The sequence below is a fragment of the Staurois parvus genome, unplaced genomic scaffold (genome assembly GCF_062004578.1).
Source record: "Staurois parvus isolate SC_StPar_1 unplaced genomic scaffold, SC_StPar_1.0 ptg000236l, whole genome shotgun sequence".
Taxonomy (NCBI): Eukaryota; Metazoa; Chordata; class Amphibia; order Anura; family Ranidae; genus Staurois; species Staurois parvus.
The window spans coordinates 1,189,110-1,206,242 of NW_028318032.1; the positions used below are offsets into that span (position 1 = coordinate 1,189,110).

At 40.5% G+C, this 17,133-nt stretch overlaps 1 protein-coding gene across 3 annotated transcripts in view; it reads left to right on the top strand.

The window, feature by feature from the left end:
- USP54 (ubiquitin specific peptidase 54) overlaps positions 1-17,133 on the top strand; it is a 145,238-nt gene that overhangs the window by 108,962 nt on the left and 19,143 nt on the right. For all 3 annotated transcript variants that reach the window (XM_089680199.1, XM_089680198.1, XM_089680201.1), the window contains exon 3: positions 8,673-8,765. In XM_089680199.1, the coding sequence (XP_089536325.1) occupies positions 8,673-8,765 (93 nt within the window). The remainder of the gene's footprint in view (positions 1-8,672; positions 8,766-17,133) is intronic.

Sequence of the window (17,133 nt, forward strand, 5' to 3'; positions counted from 1 at the left end):
ACAAATTGTACTCTCATATCTATGCCTGGCCATGGCAGCAGAGAACACGGCATATGATGAATCGGGTCTGGACCAATAAATCCACAATTCATTTTTTTTTAGTAATGCCCATGTTGAGGGTTAGGCCCCAAAAAAATTTACATTTGGAAACCGTAATGAGTTTCCATGTGACTGGTCTGGCAAGGTTTGAATTTGGGTTGGTGGCGATAAAATGTTGTGCATATAAATTGCTTTGATCCACAATCAACGCATACAGATATTCCATGAAAAACAGCTCCAAAAATCTAGGGGAGTAGTTAAATTTGCTATTTCCACCTGAATTTCGGGTTGTGCAGTGAATGGGGGAAGTACAGGTGCTGCAGAATTTGTGGGCTGTCAGTCGGGATTTGCAAGCACATCCGGAAGGATACTAGGAGCTCTATGGGCCTGTGTGCGAATTCTTGGTGGCTGCGGGACAATACTTGTGCTTGCCACTGCACCGGCTTGTACTGGACTTATGGAACTCGCCACGTCACCAAGTCATACTGCAGTGCTGGTATTATGATTATACAGGATTTATATGGCGCTTAGCGCTTTACAGTATAAGAGGAGACAATACAGTTAAATACAAGAGAGTTAGGAGGGCCCTGATCCTGGGAGCTTACAATCTAAGAGATATGTGAAAGACCAAGATGTACTAGACCGCTGGTGCTCTCCAGTTGACCAAAAGGTAGCGTGGCACTAGTACTGGCACTCTGCTGCATATGAGAGTCCTCAAAATTTACCGACAAGTGCTAACAGAGATCAGGCCTGATTCTGCGAACACTGCGGTTTTGTGTGCAATGTATCAAGTGACACGGACCTACTGACACTGCACTTGCTGGGGGAGAAGGGGAGGGGGGTGTAAGAGTAGGGGCTAAATGCAGGTGCCGGGGCTGATCCTGCTAATGCTGCATTTTTGAGAACGCTATACTAATGTGAACGCTGGTATAGTGCTGATCTGATCAAAGATATTGATCCGTTCAGACACTATACTAGCAGTGGAGGTTTATTGTGCATGAGCGTGTTCCTGGCAGTCAAGGGGTTAAATGTGATGACTGGTGTACTGACTGGCAATCTGATGCCATCTGGGAGGGGCGTGAAAACCACAGGAGTGCGAATTGTGTGTGTGTGTGTGTGTATATATATATATATATATATATATATATATATATGTGTGTGTGTGTGTGATTTTGTGCATGTGATTTTGTGCACCCATGCCGCCATGTAGCAGTATTTTTGCTATAGGGTGGCCAGGAAGCGGTTACAGAAGCAGTTTGTGTTACGGTGCTGCGTTACTTTAACTGACAATTACACAGTCATGCAACACTGCACCCAAATTAAATTTAAGTCCTTTTTTTTTTCCCACGAATTGAGCTTTCTTTCGGTGGTATTTTGAGAAAAACAATATTTTGGACTTTTTGATATAAAACGTACAGTAAAAAAATGTAAAAATCTATTTTGTCATAAATTATGGCCAAAATGTATTTTGTGACATGTCTTTGCTAAAAAAAAAATAAATAAATCCCAATACGTGTAAATTAATTGGTTTACATGAAAGTTATAGCATCTACAAATGGCAGGAAAGATACCGGGTTTTTTTTTTTAAATAATAATGGCGATCAGCAACGTATGGTGGTGATCAGTAATTTATGACAGTGATCAGCGACTTATGGCGGGACTGCGGCGGACATTTTGACACTGGGGGGGAACGGACTTGGGGTCACTGACATCCCCAGTGACACCAATACAGTGATCAGTGGAAAAAAAAAAACCCACTGACACTGTACTAATGGCACTGGGGTGGAAGGGGTTAACATTTTTATTCAATCAAAGGGTTAACTGTGTGAGGGAAGTGTTTTACTAGTGGGCGGGTTGTGTGCTTCACAGGAACACACTGATCCCGAGAGCTAAACTCCGCTCTCAGGATCAGTGTGTTAGGAACTGACAGGGAGCAGAGCTGCAGTCATGCTCCCTGTTAGTCATTGCTGGTAATCGCCGGGACCCAGTGATTGACAGCCGCGGCCATGATCGGCGGCACAGGTAGGGCGGGCACGCACCTCGCGTGCCCCCTACCTGTTTTGTAAAATGACGTTTTAAACCATGATTTTGCGCAGGGGTGCTGCCCTGTGGCCATTTTAATACAGTGGCTTGATGGCAACCAGTTAATGTCCAGTTTCCATGCCCAAGCACTGTAATGTTTGGGGTCATCCACCTGGCTAATCTCTAACACTGGCCCCTGCAGTGGAGAGGTAATGGGGAAGTGTGGATCATGGAGTATACCTCGGCTGCGGTGTGGGTTATTAGGAGGGATTGTCATTGAATTAGCTGGTGGCCATGTCTTTTTAAGTGCAAATGATCACTTATGTTTATTTTTTTTTCTCTCCCTGCTATTAGTTCTTATTTTCTTTGCAGTTGTTGTGGGGGTAGCTCAGTGAAAAAAGGGGGAGTATTCACGGGCTGAAGATATCTTATGTTTTATAGAACTCTGCTGATGAAATTCATGCTGATTACGGTACTCGCACTTCACCATAATAATCAGTCATAACATATATGTTGTAACTTTTACTATAATTTGAGTAGATTCTTATTCACTGTGAAAGCATCTGAAGTCAGCAGGATATGTCAGGTTATAGTATTTAATTCTTAATGAGACTGCTATTTTAATAACCTAATATAATTTGTTTCATGCAGTCAACAGGGTGTTCCCGTCATGGTCTTATGACTAAGACATTAATGGGAATTTCCGTGATGTTATTTCTATTTGCATAGCTTTGAGCTGAAGAATGGGCAGAGCCAGAAGTTTGACTGGCTACACTATTGAATATACTTACAGACTATTCTTGGAGAATGTCAAGTATCTTAGAGACAAGCCTTTCTGTACTCCCTGTAATAAAACAATATTATTCCAGCTTGTGGGAATGCATTCTCCTAGAAATGCTACCCAGTTGTACTGTTTGCCTTGTCTCAAGTAAATAATTTGGAGTGGCTTTCTACATCTTGGGCACTTTATTATTTGGGAAGATCAGAATAGCTAAGGGCCATTGAAACTAGTTAAGAGAACTATTCTTAATATTCATAAATGCACATGTAAAGGTAATGTATACTATAAAGGATGAAATTTGAATCCTCATGTCATGTGTGAATGCTTCTAGAAAAGCACTTCAGTTTTCTCAGAGATGAACCAGGCGTAAGGCCATTTTCATATGAGCAGCAAAAACCATTGGTTGAGTCACGGTTTTACCCCCTCCCTCACCCCCAACCACCCACAAGGAATTTAATATTGCTTGTTAAGTTGTCAAACTTGCAGATTTAAGTCAGTGGAGCTGTTGACTCCATTTTAAATTGCCCTTCAGCAAAGATAATAAAGCAAAAACACAAAGGCAATCAGATTGCCCCCTAAACACCTGAAAGCTGCTGCTTAGCTGCCCTGTAAAAAGCGATCCAACATGGACTGCTTTTAGAATGGCGCAGTGTGAACCTAGCCAAAGTATCTATGCAGAAAGTTACATATTTAACATCATATTTACCTTTGGTACAGCCAAATTTGTGTATGTTGACTTCCATTCTAGGTTCATCCAGCTTACCCTGGGTATGTTGGTGTTCATCAATAGGATTGGTCAACAGGCTTTTTTGTAGAGAGAGAGCCCCCTACTCTCATACATGCAACAGAACCTTGATTTTAGTGTTTGAGTATGTAGAACCTTTCTTTGTGGTATCTCCTGAAGGTTACTTGTTGATAAACTCAAACACTTGTTTAATTTGATATGACTACGGGATATACGAGCAAGCAGACATACTGACAGGAAGAATTGATGAACTACCACGGCACTCCACAGCGGGGAGAGAAGAACCTCCAATAGCTGTCAAAGCGGGGTCCGTTCCATTCATAACATGTTAAATGTTACACCCTAAATATCGGTGTAGCATGTAATGAAAGGGGGGGGGGGGGTGAACCAGAACGCGTCAAATGCGCATGCAGAAATGCACCCGGAACAAGGAAAGGTGGAATCTCCTTTGCTGTCACAACCTAAGGCTGGGGTCATATTTGAGCGGCTGTGGGAATCACAACTATTCCCGTACCTGAAGCCGAAGCCACAATGCCCTGTTCTGTAGAGACACACAGGGCTGCCGTTCATTCTTAAGGGCACCCCCATGCATCTCAGCCCGCTGAGTGGTTTGCTTGAAAATAAAATGGTTCTTGTAAGAAACACATTACTAAAGAAAAAGTTTTCCTTGTCTAAAAATTTAAAATGTGTTGCTGCAGTTTCATAAATTTAAAATGTATTGCCAAATAATGTAGCAGTAGTTAAGTGGTCCACAACTTGTAGGTTGGCCATTTATCTTTCATTGGTTTAAAAAAAAAAAAAAAAAAAACCCTATTATTCAGTGTGTTAATTTTAATCCTGGATCCAGTCATTTTTCAGTTCCAGACAAAATATCAAAGTATGGTGTGTTGAGTGACCCTATTAGCTTTATAGTGTATCTCTACGTAAAACCTTTTTTTGGTTGTGGTCTGGATAGAGGAGGGAAGTGTTAAAAAAAAAAAAAAAAAAGATAATTTGTCCGATATTCTTATTATGTGTACAGGGCTTAAGAGTAGACTATTTGTGCTTGTTTGTGACTTTATTCCACTTTACTTGTAGGTACAGAGATCAGTGAGACCTTGTTTTAAAGCTTGTTTAATTCTTGTTAGTGAATATATGGTAAAAATGTAAAATATTTCCTTTCAACATTGTATTTCAGTTATTTCTAGCCCACTCCTTTTAATCTGAATGATCATGAAGTCTGTAAACTTAATTTCTGAAGGATTTCATACATTTATTTGAATTCTGTAACGTATTCACTATGTCAGTGTTTCTCAACCTTTTTTCAGTCAAGGCACCCTTTAAAATTATGGACAGTCTTGAGGCACCCCATTCTAAAATGTGAAAAATTATTCTAGTTTTGTATAACGCAGAAACATCCACACATGTAGGACACCCAACATTAGAGGTGATTTATTCTTACAAAGCAAATACACTTTTGCTCACTGATACTGAGTATTATTCCAGTGCAGGCTTGTTCCACCTGCTGGTTTGTATACACGTTTTTGGCAATTTTTAGATATTTTGCCAAGACACCCCTTGGTTGAGAGGCTACACTATGCAGTATAAATAGGTACTGTTGTCACACACTCCAGAGCCTGCATTGTGAATCATAGAGGTACTGAGAGGAGTCGGTACTGGAATCACTGCTTGCAGGCAGCAAGGTACCAGGGGATTTATATTCCTTAGAGATTGAAAATAAACAGTGGAGGGGAAGCTGTAAAGCATGCAGGGAATCACAGTGAAGTTCTGGAAATGGCCAGCAAGCAGGCAGCTCTCACACCATGAAAGAAGTTTTTTTTTCAAGTAAACTTAGTGGTTATAGAAAATAATCACCTCCCTTTAAAATAATCACATTTTGTTTCTCTTCAGCCTGAAATGAAGACAGACACGGTTTCTGTTTTATCCAGCTGTATTTACTCTGTAACTTATAACATCCAAGGGAAATGTATACTACCAACATGTCAGAAAAGGTTAAAAAAAAAAATTCAAATAAAGAATCACTGAGTTAGAAAAAGGTCAGGTGTAGCTAATTGCCTTCTCAATGTCACAAAAAGCCACTTGACTTTCAACTTTGTTCAGCTGTGGTCATTTTGATTAGCTCAGCATGAAAAGTGTTTTCCTGGAGCATTTCAGTCTCTGGTAGTGCAACTGAAGCAAACAACTATGGGTGGCAAGGCACTGTCAAAAGATCCCTGTGATAAAGTTGTGGATAGGCAGAAGTCAGGAAATGGATACTAAAACAATCTCAAAGGCTTTATCAATGTCTAGAAGCACAGTGAAGTTTTAGGTATTTGGTACAACACAGACCCTCCCTGCATCAGGATGTCGCTCCAAACTGGATGAAACAGTCAGAGAGGCTACCAAGAGGCCTACAGCAACTCTGAAGCAGTTGCAGGAAGCTGACAGAGTGGTTATTGTGTGCATGTGACAACAATATCACAAATTCTCCACAAATGTGACTTGTATGGGATTGTTGCAAAAAAAAAAAAAAAAAAACACTCTTCAAGAAAGGTCACTTGCAGTCACGACTGAGCTTTGCCAAGATGCACCTTGAAGGTTCTGAGGCCACATGGGAAAAAAGGTGTTATGGTCAGATGAGAATAAAATTGAATTATCAGGCCTCAACAATAAACGATATGTCTGGCAAAAATCCAATACAGCTCACCATCCAAATAACACCATTCTTACAGTAAAGCATGAAGGTGGTAATATCCTGTTATGGGGGTGTTCCTTTGCAGCAGGGGCAGGAGTACTTCCCAGGAAAAATTTTGTTAAATACTGTCAAATTCTTGACGAAAATCTGCTGCCTTCTTACAGAAAGTTGTCAATGTGAAGGTTTACTTTCCAACATGACAGTGACCCAAAGCACACAGCAGAAATGACCACACAGTGGTTGAAGGAGAGAAAGGTGAATGTCCTTACAATGACTTGAAGACTGCAGTCCACAAACGGCCACCATCAAGTTTAACCACTTGCCCTCCAGAGGATTTACCCCCCCCCCCCCCTTCCTGACCAGGCCATTTTTTGCAATACGGCACAGAGCTCCATTACTTTAACTGACAATTGCGTGGTCATGCAACATTGTACTTAAATGAAACACACACAAATCGAGCTTTGATCACCTGTGCGTTTTTATTTTTTGTGCTATAAACAAAAAAAGGCAGAGCATTTTGAAAAAAAAAAAAAAAAAAACACAAGATTTTTACTTTTTGCTATTGAACATGTCCAATAAAAAAATTTAATCAAATTTCGTCATAAATTTAGGCCAAAATGTATTCTGCTACATATCTTTGCTAAGAACAAAATCCTAATACATGTAACTTAATTGGTTTTACATGAAAGTTATAGCATCTACAAATGGCAGTATATATAGTGGAATATTCTAGTAATGGTGGTGATCAGCGACTTATAGCGATACTGCGGCAGGCATTCTGACACTGGGGGGGGAACTGCCACTGACACTAATACAGTGATCAGTGCAAATAAAAAGCACTGACTCTGTACTCATTTCACTGGGACGGAAGGGGTTACCATCTGGGGCGATGAAAGGGTTAACTGTGTGGTACGTGTGTTTTTACTGTGTAGACAAGCTGCTTTGTATTTCTCTGCTGTGCAGAGCAATACAAGGCAGCCTGTTCGTGATGACATGGGAGAGATCTGTATTGTTTACATACAGACCTCTCCCCTGTCAGCTCTGCCGACGATCACTGAGTCCTGGACGAGAATCTGTGGCCGGGACCCAGTTATTGACATGCCGAGGAGTCACTAGTGGTGCAGGTAGGGAGCGTGCGCGCCCCCTACCCGGAAATATAAAATCACGTATATGTACATGATTTTGCACAACCCTGCCACCCTGTAGCAGTACTTCTGCAATAGGGCGGTCGGGGAGTGGTTAACTGTACTTGAGCAGTTGTGCAAAGAAGAGTGGGGGAATATTGCAAAGTCTACTTGTGCAGAATTAGTAGATACATATTCCAATAGACTAAATGCTATAATTGAAGCAAAAGGTGGTTCAACAAAATAACTGACACAAGGGGGTGATGCTTTTTCTACTCATGATTCTGTTTTTTATTTACATGTTGGTGTTATAGCTTTCACTTGGATGTTATAAGTTGCATAGAGTAAATACAGCCAGATAAAACAAACTGTAATTTCAGGCTGCAAAGCAACAAAGTGTGATTATTTTAAAGGGGGGGGTATGATTATTTCCTATACCCACTGCATATGGATTGTCATGCTAACTGACAGTAGCTGAAACACAAACATTATGCTATCCCTAGCAATTAATATACACTCACTGGCCACTTTATTAGGTACACCTGTTCAATTGCTTGGTAACACAAATTGGTAAATAGCCAATCATGTGGTAGCAACTCAATGCATTTAGGCAGTATTGGAGTATTTTAAAAACTGTTGACCTACTGGGATTTCACGCACATCCATCTCTAGGGTTTACAGAGAACGGTATAAAAAAAGAGAAAATATCCGGTGAGTGGCAGTTGTGTGGATGAAAATGCCTTGTAGATGTCAGAGGAGAATGGGCAGACTTGTTCGAGATGATAGGTAACAGTAACGCAGATAACCACTCATTACAACCTAGGTATGCAGAATACCATCTCTGAATGCACAACACATCAACACATCAAGTCTTGAAGCAGATGGACTAAAGCAGCAGAAGACAAAACCAGGTGCCACTCCTGTCAGCTGCAAACAATAAACAGAGGGTACAATTCACACTGGCTCTCCATTTGACAATAGATTATTGGAAAAATGTTGCCTGGTCTGATGAGTCTTGATTTCAGCTGCGACATTCCGATGGTAGGATCAGAATTTGGCGTAAACATGAAAGCATGGCTCCATCCTGCCTTGTATCAATGATTCAGGCTGATGATGGTGGTGTAGTAATGGTGTGGGGGATATTTTCTTGGCACTAGCAAGGTGTACCTAAAATGTTGAGAAACTGACTATCAGATTTTCAGACATGTTAAGCCGTATATGTTGTATGGCTAGTTGCATTGACTATTGCTGCTTTAACATATACTAATCTGTTTTTCCTTTTGGCAGGTTTTGTGGCATCTTGACATATTTCGAAGGAGCTTCCGACAACTAACTACACACAAGTGTATGGGGGATTCCTGTATATTCTGTGCTCTTAAGGTAGATCAAGTTGTTCTTTTTATTCATACTACCTCATCACCTTGTTCAGTTGTGATCAAACATTCTCTGTAAGGCTTAAAAGCGAACACTGAAAACTTAAGAGGAGGTTCAGGGCTGGCTAGAGGGAGTTGGAACATGGGGAACTGTGCCGAACAAAACCTGGACCTGAATACAACTGGTTTTGGCATTTTTTTTTTCATTTCTTATCAACTGAACTATCCTAATCTTGTGTGGTCAGTCTTAAAGTACATGACAAGGACAATAAATATATTAGTGTAATTATGCTCCAAGGATAGCAAAGCATGTGTTTTCTTTCAAAACACTGAACTGCTTTCCGGATTTCCTTTTACAGTCATTAACTGATTATCTCTAGCGTCCCGTTTCATTGCAGGATTCCTAACTCCCTTTTGTATTTTTTGCAGTTAAAGTGGTTTTAAAGGCAGAATTATTATTTTTTTTTTTTTTAACCCTAATGCATTCTCCGCATTAAAGCAACAAAAATCTGAGTGCAGCTCTCCACCCCTCTATACTTGCCTAAGCCCGATATCGATGCATTCGCTGCTCTTTCTCTCCCCTCAAAAGGCTCATAAGCAGCAGCGGAAGCCATTGGCTCTTGCTAATGTCATTCACAGTTGGTGAGGAGGGAGCGCCCGGAGGGGGGGGGGGGGCGGCAAGCCAGGAATGCCAGCGGGGAACTGCAGAAGAGCAAGTATACCATGATGGAGTAGATCAGTGTTATTGGCATTTTATGGTTAGTTTACGGATCACACTTCAAGTTATATTGAGGATACGTTGACTAAAATCTGTATGGCTTCTTTCTAGAATCTTCCAGCTTCCTGTAAATTGTCACTATTCTCCTAATTATTCTGTGTTTTTTTTTTTTTTTTGGGTTAGGAGAAACTCTTGTAAAGTGAGAAAGCAATGTATTAACAAGCAGTTTCTTATGAGGCTGTCTATAGAACCACATTTATGTTAAAAACCTACTGCAACTTGGTTAAGATCATCTTATGCCACTAAGGGCTTGTTCACACCAGCCACTGTATTGCTGTTCAGTGACTGGTGTACGGTGCAGTCTGGCTAAGATCAGTGCAGTGATGATGCACCAATCTCGTTACATTGTACGTTTTCCTTTTTTTTTTTTTTTTTGTATTATTAAATAACCTTTGAGATGTCACAGACATATCAAAGTCAACTGCATTGCTGGCCATGCAGTGTGGCAGTGGATTGCCTTGCCCTGCGCTTCGCTGTAAAACGTAATGCATATAGTACCTTTTTTTCAGCGCACACCACTGCGACATAGTGGTGTGAACCAGGCTTATAAGGAGCTGACACATTTTGCCTTGTCATGCACTGGGACTGCACTGGAATCGCTGCCCAATGCAGTCCCAGCGCATGTGGTGTGAATGGCCCCTAAAGGCTACTTTATTTGCATTCAAAAGTATAACAGAGATTATTAGATGGGGTTGCTTTAAGCATCTGCATGCATGGGATGTGGTTTGGTAGTTGTCTTCATAAAATAGATCTAAAATTATTTTTATTTTTTACTTTTGGATAGAGTACAGATGGGTTAGAACCTCTGTAAACCTTTTTATTGCTGTCTGTCATTGTTGGGGAGTTTTTTTTTTTTTATTAACCTCTTTGTGACAGAAGGTAATCACAAATCCAAAAGATGTTTCTGGAACAGAGTGAGTGGGAAATCTTACAGTGTAGGCATCTGGTCTAATAACAGCTGTTATAGGACATTTCTGTTCATTTTGGAGAAAGATTTACTTTGGGCCCATTTTATAGCTTGCAGTAATGCGTTGCATGTTTTAGCAAGTTTCCATGCCACTTATTCTCGGCACCCTGACTTAAGGCGATGCACCTCTGACACATATCCATTTTGGGTTACCACAATGCACAGTAATGCTCTACTGTACATTGTGGTGTTAAAACATGATACATCTGTTTTTTTGTTTTATCCCCCCCCCCCCCCCAAATCTGTTCTAGTACATTGAAAGCCAATTTATTTGAGATAGCTGCCTTAATGCAACACATCAACACATGACATAATGCACATTAATACAACACCCTAGAGCAGATAAGTCTGGATGGGCCCTTCTGTTTTCTTAGTGACAGGAAGTGTTAGGAATATCTCAACTTGACACAATGTGAAAAAAAAAAAAAAAAATAGGGGTTCTTAAAGAATCCCTATTTTATCCGACTCCAAAAAATACTATACACATTATTAACTTGAGTCGTTGGAGATCAGATTGACAGCTGTATTGAGCAGATATTTTACAGTTTTAGCTAAGGGTTAGAGTTAGCGGTTTAATTCCTTTAGATGTACAGTTTAAGTCCAGTGAAGAGATGGCATTGCTAGACACTGACCTACTTATTTCTATCAATTTGCCTTCTGAGTGAATTCATCATGTAGCACAAACATTAATGAGGTCAGCTGATGGAAGGGATTTCAACAATGAATAGAAAAGTAGTTCTTTGAATTGGTATAACAAACAAGGAGGTCTAAAAACAGAAGAACTATTTTCTTTTAATCCTCATCACAACAACTATTTAATAGCGACTACTTCTCTTGGTAATTAATGATGAATACAATCAAAAGTATATTTAAAATATTTCATAAATAAACCAGTATGTAGACAATGTGGTTAAGCTAGATTCTAGCATATAAAACAACTGGTGAAGATAGCAATTTATGAGAGAGGAAGTTCTTTGTGGTTTATTGAGATGCTGCATGACACATTGTAATTAAAATTCCATTTTTAATCTGTACAGCATTAAGGCACATTATCTGTGACACTCTTTTCACCTTCCCTGTATTCTAGCTAAACTTCAGTATCTGAATGTTCTGTGTTTGAAACCATTTTCCATAAAAACGTCTGCCCTGCCTCTCAGCTGAAAGTAGTACGATTGGTCTGCATTTGAGTCTTGTTTTAACCTCCTTGATCCCTTCTAGCCAAGCTTCAAACTTTAACAAATGTCCCTCATCTCCCACCTGACATTACTCAAATTTATTCAGAACTGGGGTTGAAGGAAAGAGAAGTGTCTTGTAGGAGGAAGTCCCAAAACAGACACTAGGTCAGATTGTCAGCATTTTCTTTACTTAAAATATCCCTGTTTAGTATAGTAAAAAGGCATACTTCATAACTAAATATAAGATTCATACAATCCATATTAAAAACAAATCCGTAATGTAGTCTGCTTTACGCCAATACAGTAGCTTGCCATCTCGAAATGCTGCTTTAGCACCCTAAAGTTCTTGAAAGTTCGAATTGGCTTAGGCAAGTACCTTTCACTATTTGAGTTTTATTTTCATTTTAAGCAGCATGGGTCCAACTGCTCTCCATTGCCCTTCCATTTCAATATATACCAAACACTACTGAAGACCTGCTCAACAAGCGGTGGCCTACATTGATTCCAGAAGTTCTACGTTACTCTTCAGCTGGCATAATGCATGCTTGACCTGCTGTTTCAGAAAAAAAACAAAACATTGAGCTAACATTGCCCCCCAACTATACTTCCCTCCAGGGATGTTGAACCTGCAGTGCCTGCCCAGAGATTTTAAATCCCCACTCTTCTTCCTCTACTCTGTGCAGTGCTTCTGGGATGTACCAGAGTGATTCTGATTGGTCAGTGCCTGCACAGTTATTTGCTCCGGTCCGTCCCTGAAGCACCTCACAGGGAAGAGGGAGAAGAGCAGGTATTTCAAATGCCTGGACTGCTGGTCCATCTGTGTGGGCACTGACAGCTCATCGGATAAGGGGGGGAGGGGGGGGGGTGAGGTCTGTGTATGGTGTGTTTTTACCGGTTCACTTTTTCTAAAACGGTGAACACTTTAAATTGATAATCTGATTCCCTGTAGGCCTGTGGTCAGTGGAGGAACTTGCTGCCTGATATGTGTAATGGGAAGAGCAAGAGAAATTTATTTGGGGGAGCTAATTTGTGGTGGTGCTTATTTTGTCCTAATCTTATTTTCTTTTTGTTATCCTGTAGAATGTAATGTTTTGACATTGGCTGGCAGGTGCATACCTATTTAACCATGAGAAGGTTTAGCGAAAGCTCTTTTCACCTGTCATTCTTGGTGAAAACCTGTCCTAAGCCTGCTTTCAGCATACCAGGACAGATTTCTTTTGCCTGAACATAAATGGGGTTTCACTTAAAATGGAACTCCAGCTTTTACAAAAAAACTATTTAAAAATAATTTGGTAAAGACAGGTTCAAATAAAATAGCTACAATACACATCACCTCTCCAATGCTGCCCACAGACTTTGAAGTCTAGGACCACTGTTTGTCTTGTGAGCTCACATGGACACACCCTCTGGTTTGCATTAACACGTTTGTCTGAGCTTACAGTAGAATATTGTAGAGGGCAATACTACTCTATATTAAGGACTGCCCGTCATCACCACTGGGATAGAGAGGAACCTGGGACATTGTGTGATTGTCCAGAAGACTGCTGAATAAAAAGTAACATTAGCTTGTATAAGTCGATGTTGTATACCTACCTTTCCAGGGGCCCTTGTCATGAATTGCTACTAAACCCACAACAGTAAAATCAGTTTGTATGTGTAGTAAAGCATGCTTGTTATACTCACTGTGGAACCTAAGGGGTTAATCCTCTGTGTAAAAAGGCTGTTTGATCCAGACTTCTCTGCTCCTCTTGTACAAATGTCCACATCTTATCTCCTGATAAGACAAACAGAACAAAAGCCATTTGCACATGCTCAGTTTTGTGTCTACTGCTAGAGGTTTTTTTTTTCTTAGGAGAGTGCATGTGATCAGCACAGGGCCAATCAGCACTGCCCAGACAAAGGTCAGGGGTTTTGCATCCTCCTTGAGCAGAGAGAAAACCTCTCCTACATGCTTTTACCAGTGCTTTGCTGGACATTGATAGACGTCACAAGACTGCTCTAACTGCTAAGAAAAGATATTTAGCAGTTTATATTTACTAAAATAATTGCACTTCCATGTTCTGTGTACTGTGGAAGACCAGATATAGTGAATGCAGGGTCCTGGGTTTAGTAACACTTTAATCCTCCGCATTGTGTAAAAAGGATGTTTGATCCTGTCTTCTCTGATCCTCCCTTCTACTGTCCACAATCCATCTCCTAACGGAGCCTTGGGGGCAAACTAGACATGCTCTGTTTTGGTGTGTATTGCTAGAGTGTTGTTTTTTGTTTTTTTTGTTTTTTCTCTTGGGAGAGTGCATGTGATCAGCACAGGGCAAATCAGTGCGGTCCAGACGGGGTCAGGGATTATGCAGCCTCATAGGACTATCAGGGGAGAATGAAAACTCCTCCTACAAGCTTTAACCAGTGCTTTACTGAACATTGATAGAAGTCATAAAACTGCTTTAACTACTGATAAGAAAAGATATTTAGCAGTTTATATTTACTAAAATAATTGCACTTCCATGTTATGTGGGAGACCAGATATAGTGAATGCAGGGTCCTGGGTATAGTACCACTTTAAAACTATACTGCATAGTACAGTGGTGTGCAACCTTTTTTTTCAACTGAGCCAAATCTCGCCAAAACCATGATTGAAATTTATTTTGAGAGCCACATTTTTAAAACTGAAAATACATCCCCCATATAGCAATTCATCCCCCATAGTAATTCATCCCCCATATAGTAATTCATCCCCCCTATAGTAATTCATCCCCCCTATAGTAATTCATCCCCCCTATAGTAATTCATCCCCCCTATAGTAATTCATTCCCCATATTGTGTCAATTCACTTACCTTTGCTCCGCGCGTTCCTCTCGCCGTGTTCCCGCAGCGTTCCGGTCTTCAGGGCGGACTGTGAGAGGAAAGGAGTTAGTCACGCTGCCCCGCTTACATCCTGACAGCCAATGTTTGCCACGCTCCACGGGCCGGATTAAAAGGTCCGCCGGGCCGTATGCGGGCCGTAGTTTGCCCATTGCTGGGCTAGCTGCAGAGTCCTGACTTTTGGGGCGGCAGCACGAGAGGAGGGAGGGGAGCGGGCGCCCGGCACACAGGAGAGTCGCATTAATGTGTGTAAAGAGCCGCATGTGGCTCGCAAGCCGCGGCTTGCCGACCACTGGCATAGTAGATCCCCAGCTGCTGCCAGCATCCTACACCTTTTAGTTGTCTCACTTACCTGCTCCCCATGATGTGCTCTGTGTTTTCTGCCTTTAGTAGCTTTATTTTTGTAAACAGCTGTAAAATGTTATTTAAGGTCCTAGCAATGGTGTGCCAGCAGAAATAAATATTGTTATTCAGTTTTGTCAGCTCCCTGGGTCCTGTGATATACACTGATATTTTGTTTTTGGAAACGCATCAAAACTATTGTAAATTGGAATCCTAGTTGTTATAAACAAATGATCACAAAGTTTTTGTTTTGTTTGTTTGGTTTTTTTTTAGAATGTATTTATCCTTACTTTGATTCAATATATTATTATAATCCAGCATTTATAATCTTCTAACCTAAGCAAGTAAATATCTTAACTGTTTTTATTTCTTTTGCTGTTACCCTACGTGGCAGAGCTCAAACAGGGATTTTGAGCTGGAAAACCTCTGGGAAAGTCTTTCATTTTGGCCCCTTTGCTTTTTGTTAATTAAGGCAAAGAGCCAGTCTAATCCAGGCGGCATTCTTAAGATCTAAAACAATGGTCTTACTGAAAGAATGCTTGATGTATACCCCCTCATTTTCTAAATGAATGTTTCTAGCTTGAGCTAAATGCTGCTCCTATTAAAAAGATTTACTCGCATGCACAGACACATTGTACAATATTGCTAACTGCTACAACTTGTAAAAATAAATGGATTTTAACTTTTGGCAAGGCTGTGTTTGTACCCAGCTAAAAGTAATTTTTATATTTTGTGTGGAAGCATGTGCGCTTTACACCTATCCTGAGCATGTATATGAAGAACCTGAGAAAGAAATGTAAATATTCCCATAGCCTGTCAAGGCATGTTGTTAAATGCTGTTTGAAGGGAATGGCAACTGTAAAAGCGTTCTGCTGCTATGCAGTGCCTCTTCACTTATTAAAGGGGAACTCACAATTTAGAATACAGCCCTCCCGTCCCATATATATTTTTATTTTCAATTAATGCAAAGACCTAAAGCCTTTTTCACCAGTAGATCCTAAACCTTATAGTTCTTTACCTAAAAGGAACCATACTGTCTGAACACAACAGTGTTATTCAAGTCAGCCTGACAGTAATCACTAAAGCCCCACTCAAGGATCACTTTCATGCACTGCAGAAAAGACGCCCCCCCCAACCAAAAAAAAAAAAATTCCTAAAAGCTTTTTTTTTTACTTTCCTTAAGTGGCAGTCACGTGACACCACAGGCTTGAGTTTTCTCTTTGTTTTCTGAAAGGGTCTGTCTTCAGGTGATAGGGCCTTCTTATCAGGATCCAGTAGAGGTTGAAGTCATGACAGGGGACTGGCAATGGGGGGGGGGGGGGGGTTTGGTAGGGCATCGCAGCACTGGTTTTCAGCAGTGAGGACATCTGAAAACCTTTCCTTTCACTTTGAATTCTTCTATTTCTACCCCTTGGTGCAAGAGATATGGCCTTAAAACATTTTGGAGAGAGAAGCAGTGCTGAATGTCACTCCCACAAGCCCCTTCTGTAGAAACCACATGACTGGACTTGACTTCCCATACATTCTCTAGCTTTACACTCTGGCAAAATGTTGGTAGTTGTGTGAGGAGGATTCAGGAACATACATTTTTTTACACAGCCAGCCAGCGATGAAATGGATGCATATGCAATATTTGGAGGAAATAATGGAACCATCAGATGCTTGCTTTGTGTCCTAGAAAAAAGGAACCCGGATCCCTTACAAGTTTTATACATGAGGTCCAGTTTCTCATTGTTGTCTAATATGTATTTTGCAGTGTAACTAAAGTGCAAGGTATGTCTATAGAGAAGTGTATTCTCCCTTTCTATAGTTGTAATTTAGTAATTTCCCTGCACTTAATTCATATGCAAGCCTCACCAAGTTGAAGCTGGGCACTAGGATTAGGCTACGACAAAAGGTTAGGGCACCAAGATGAGATATCAGCTTTGTGGTTATATGGTCCACAGGTGTTAGAGTTAGGCACGTCGGATGGCTGATTTCAAGCAATTTGTTGGTATAATAATATACTGTATGCACATGAGTTAGCACCAGTCAAGTTGACTGTGTACAAAGCCACCAAGAAGCTCTGTTATGCAATGTTTTTTTTCATTATGGTCAATGAATAGTCCAACTAGTAATATAATATTAAATATTAGAATGAGAGCACTTGCAATAACAAAAAAATCAGTGTTTAGTTGGTTAGTCTTTTATTTTTATTTTTTTTTAGTTGTGTCTTCAGACACCTGTAATGGTGCATCAAATTGGGCTGTTCTCC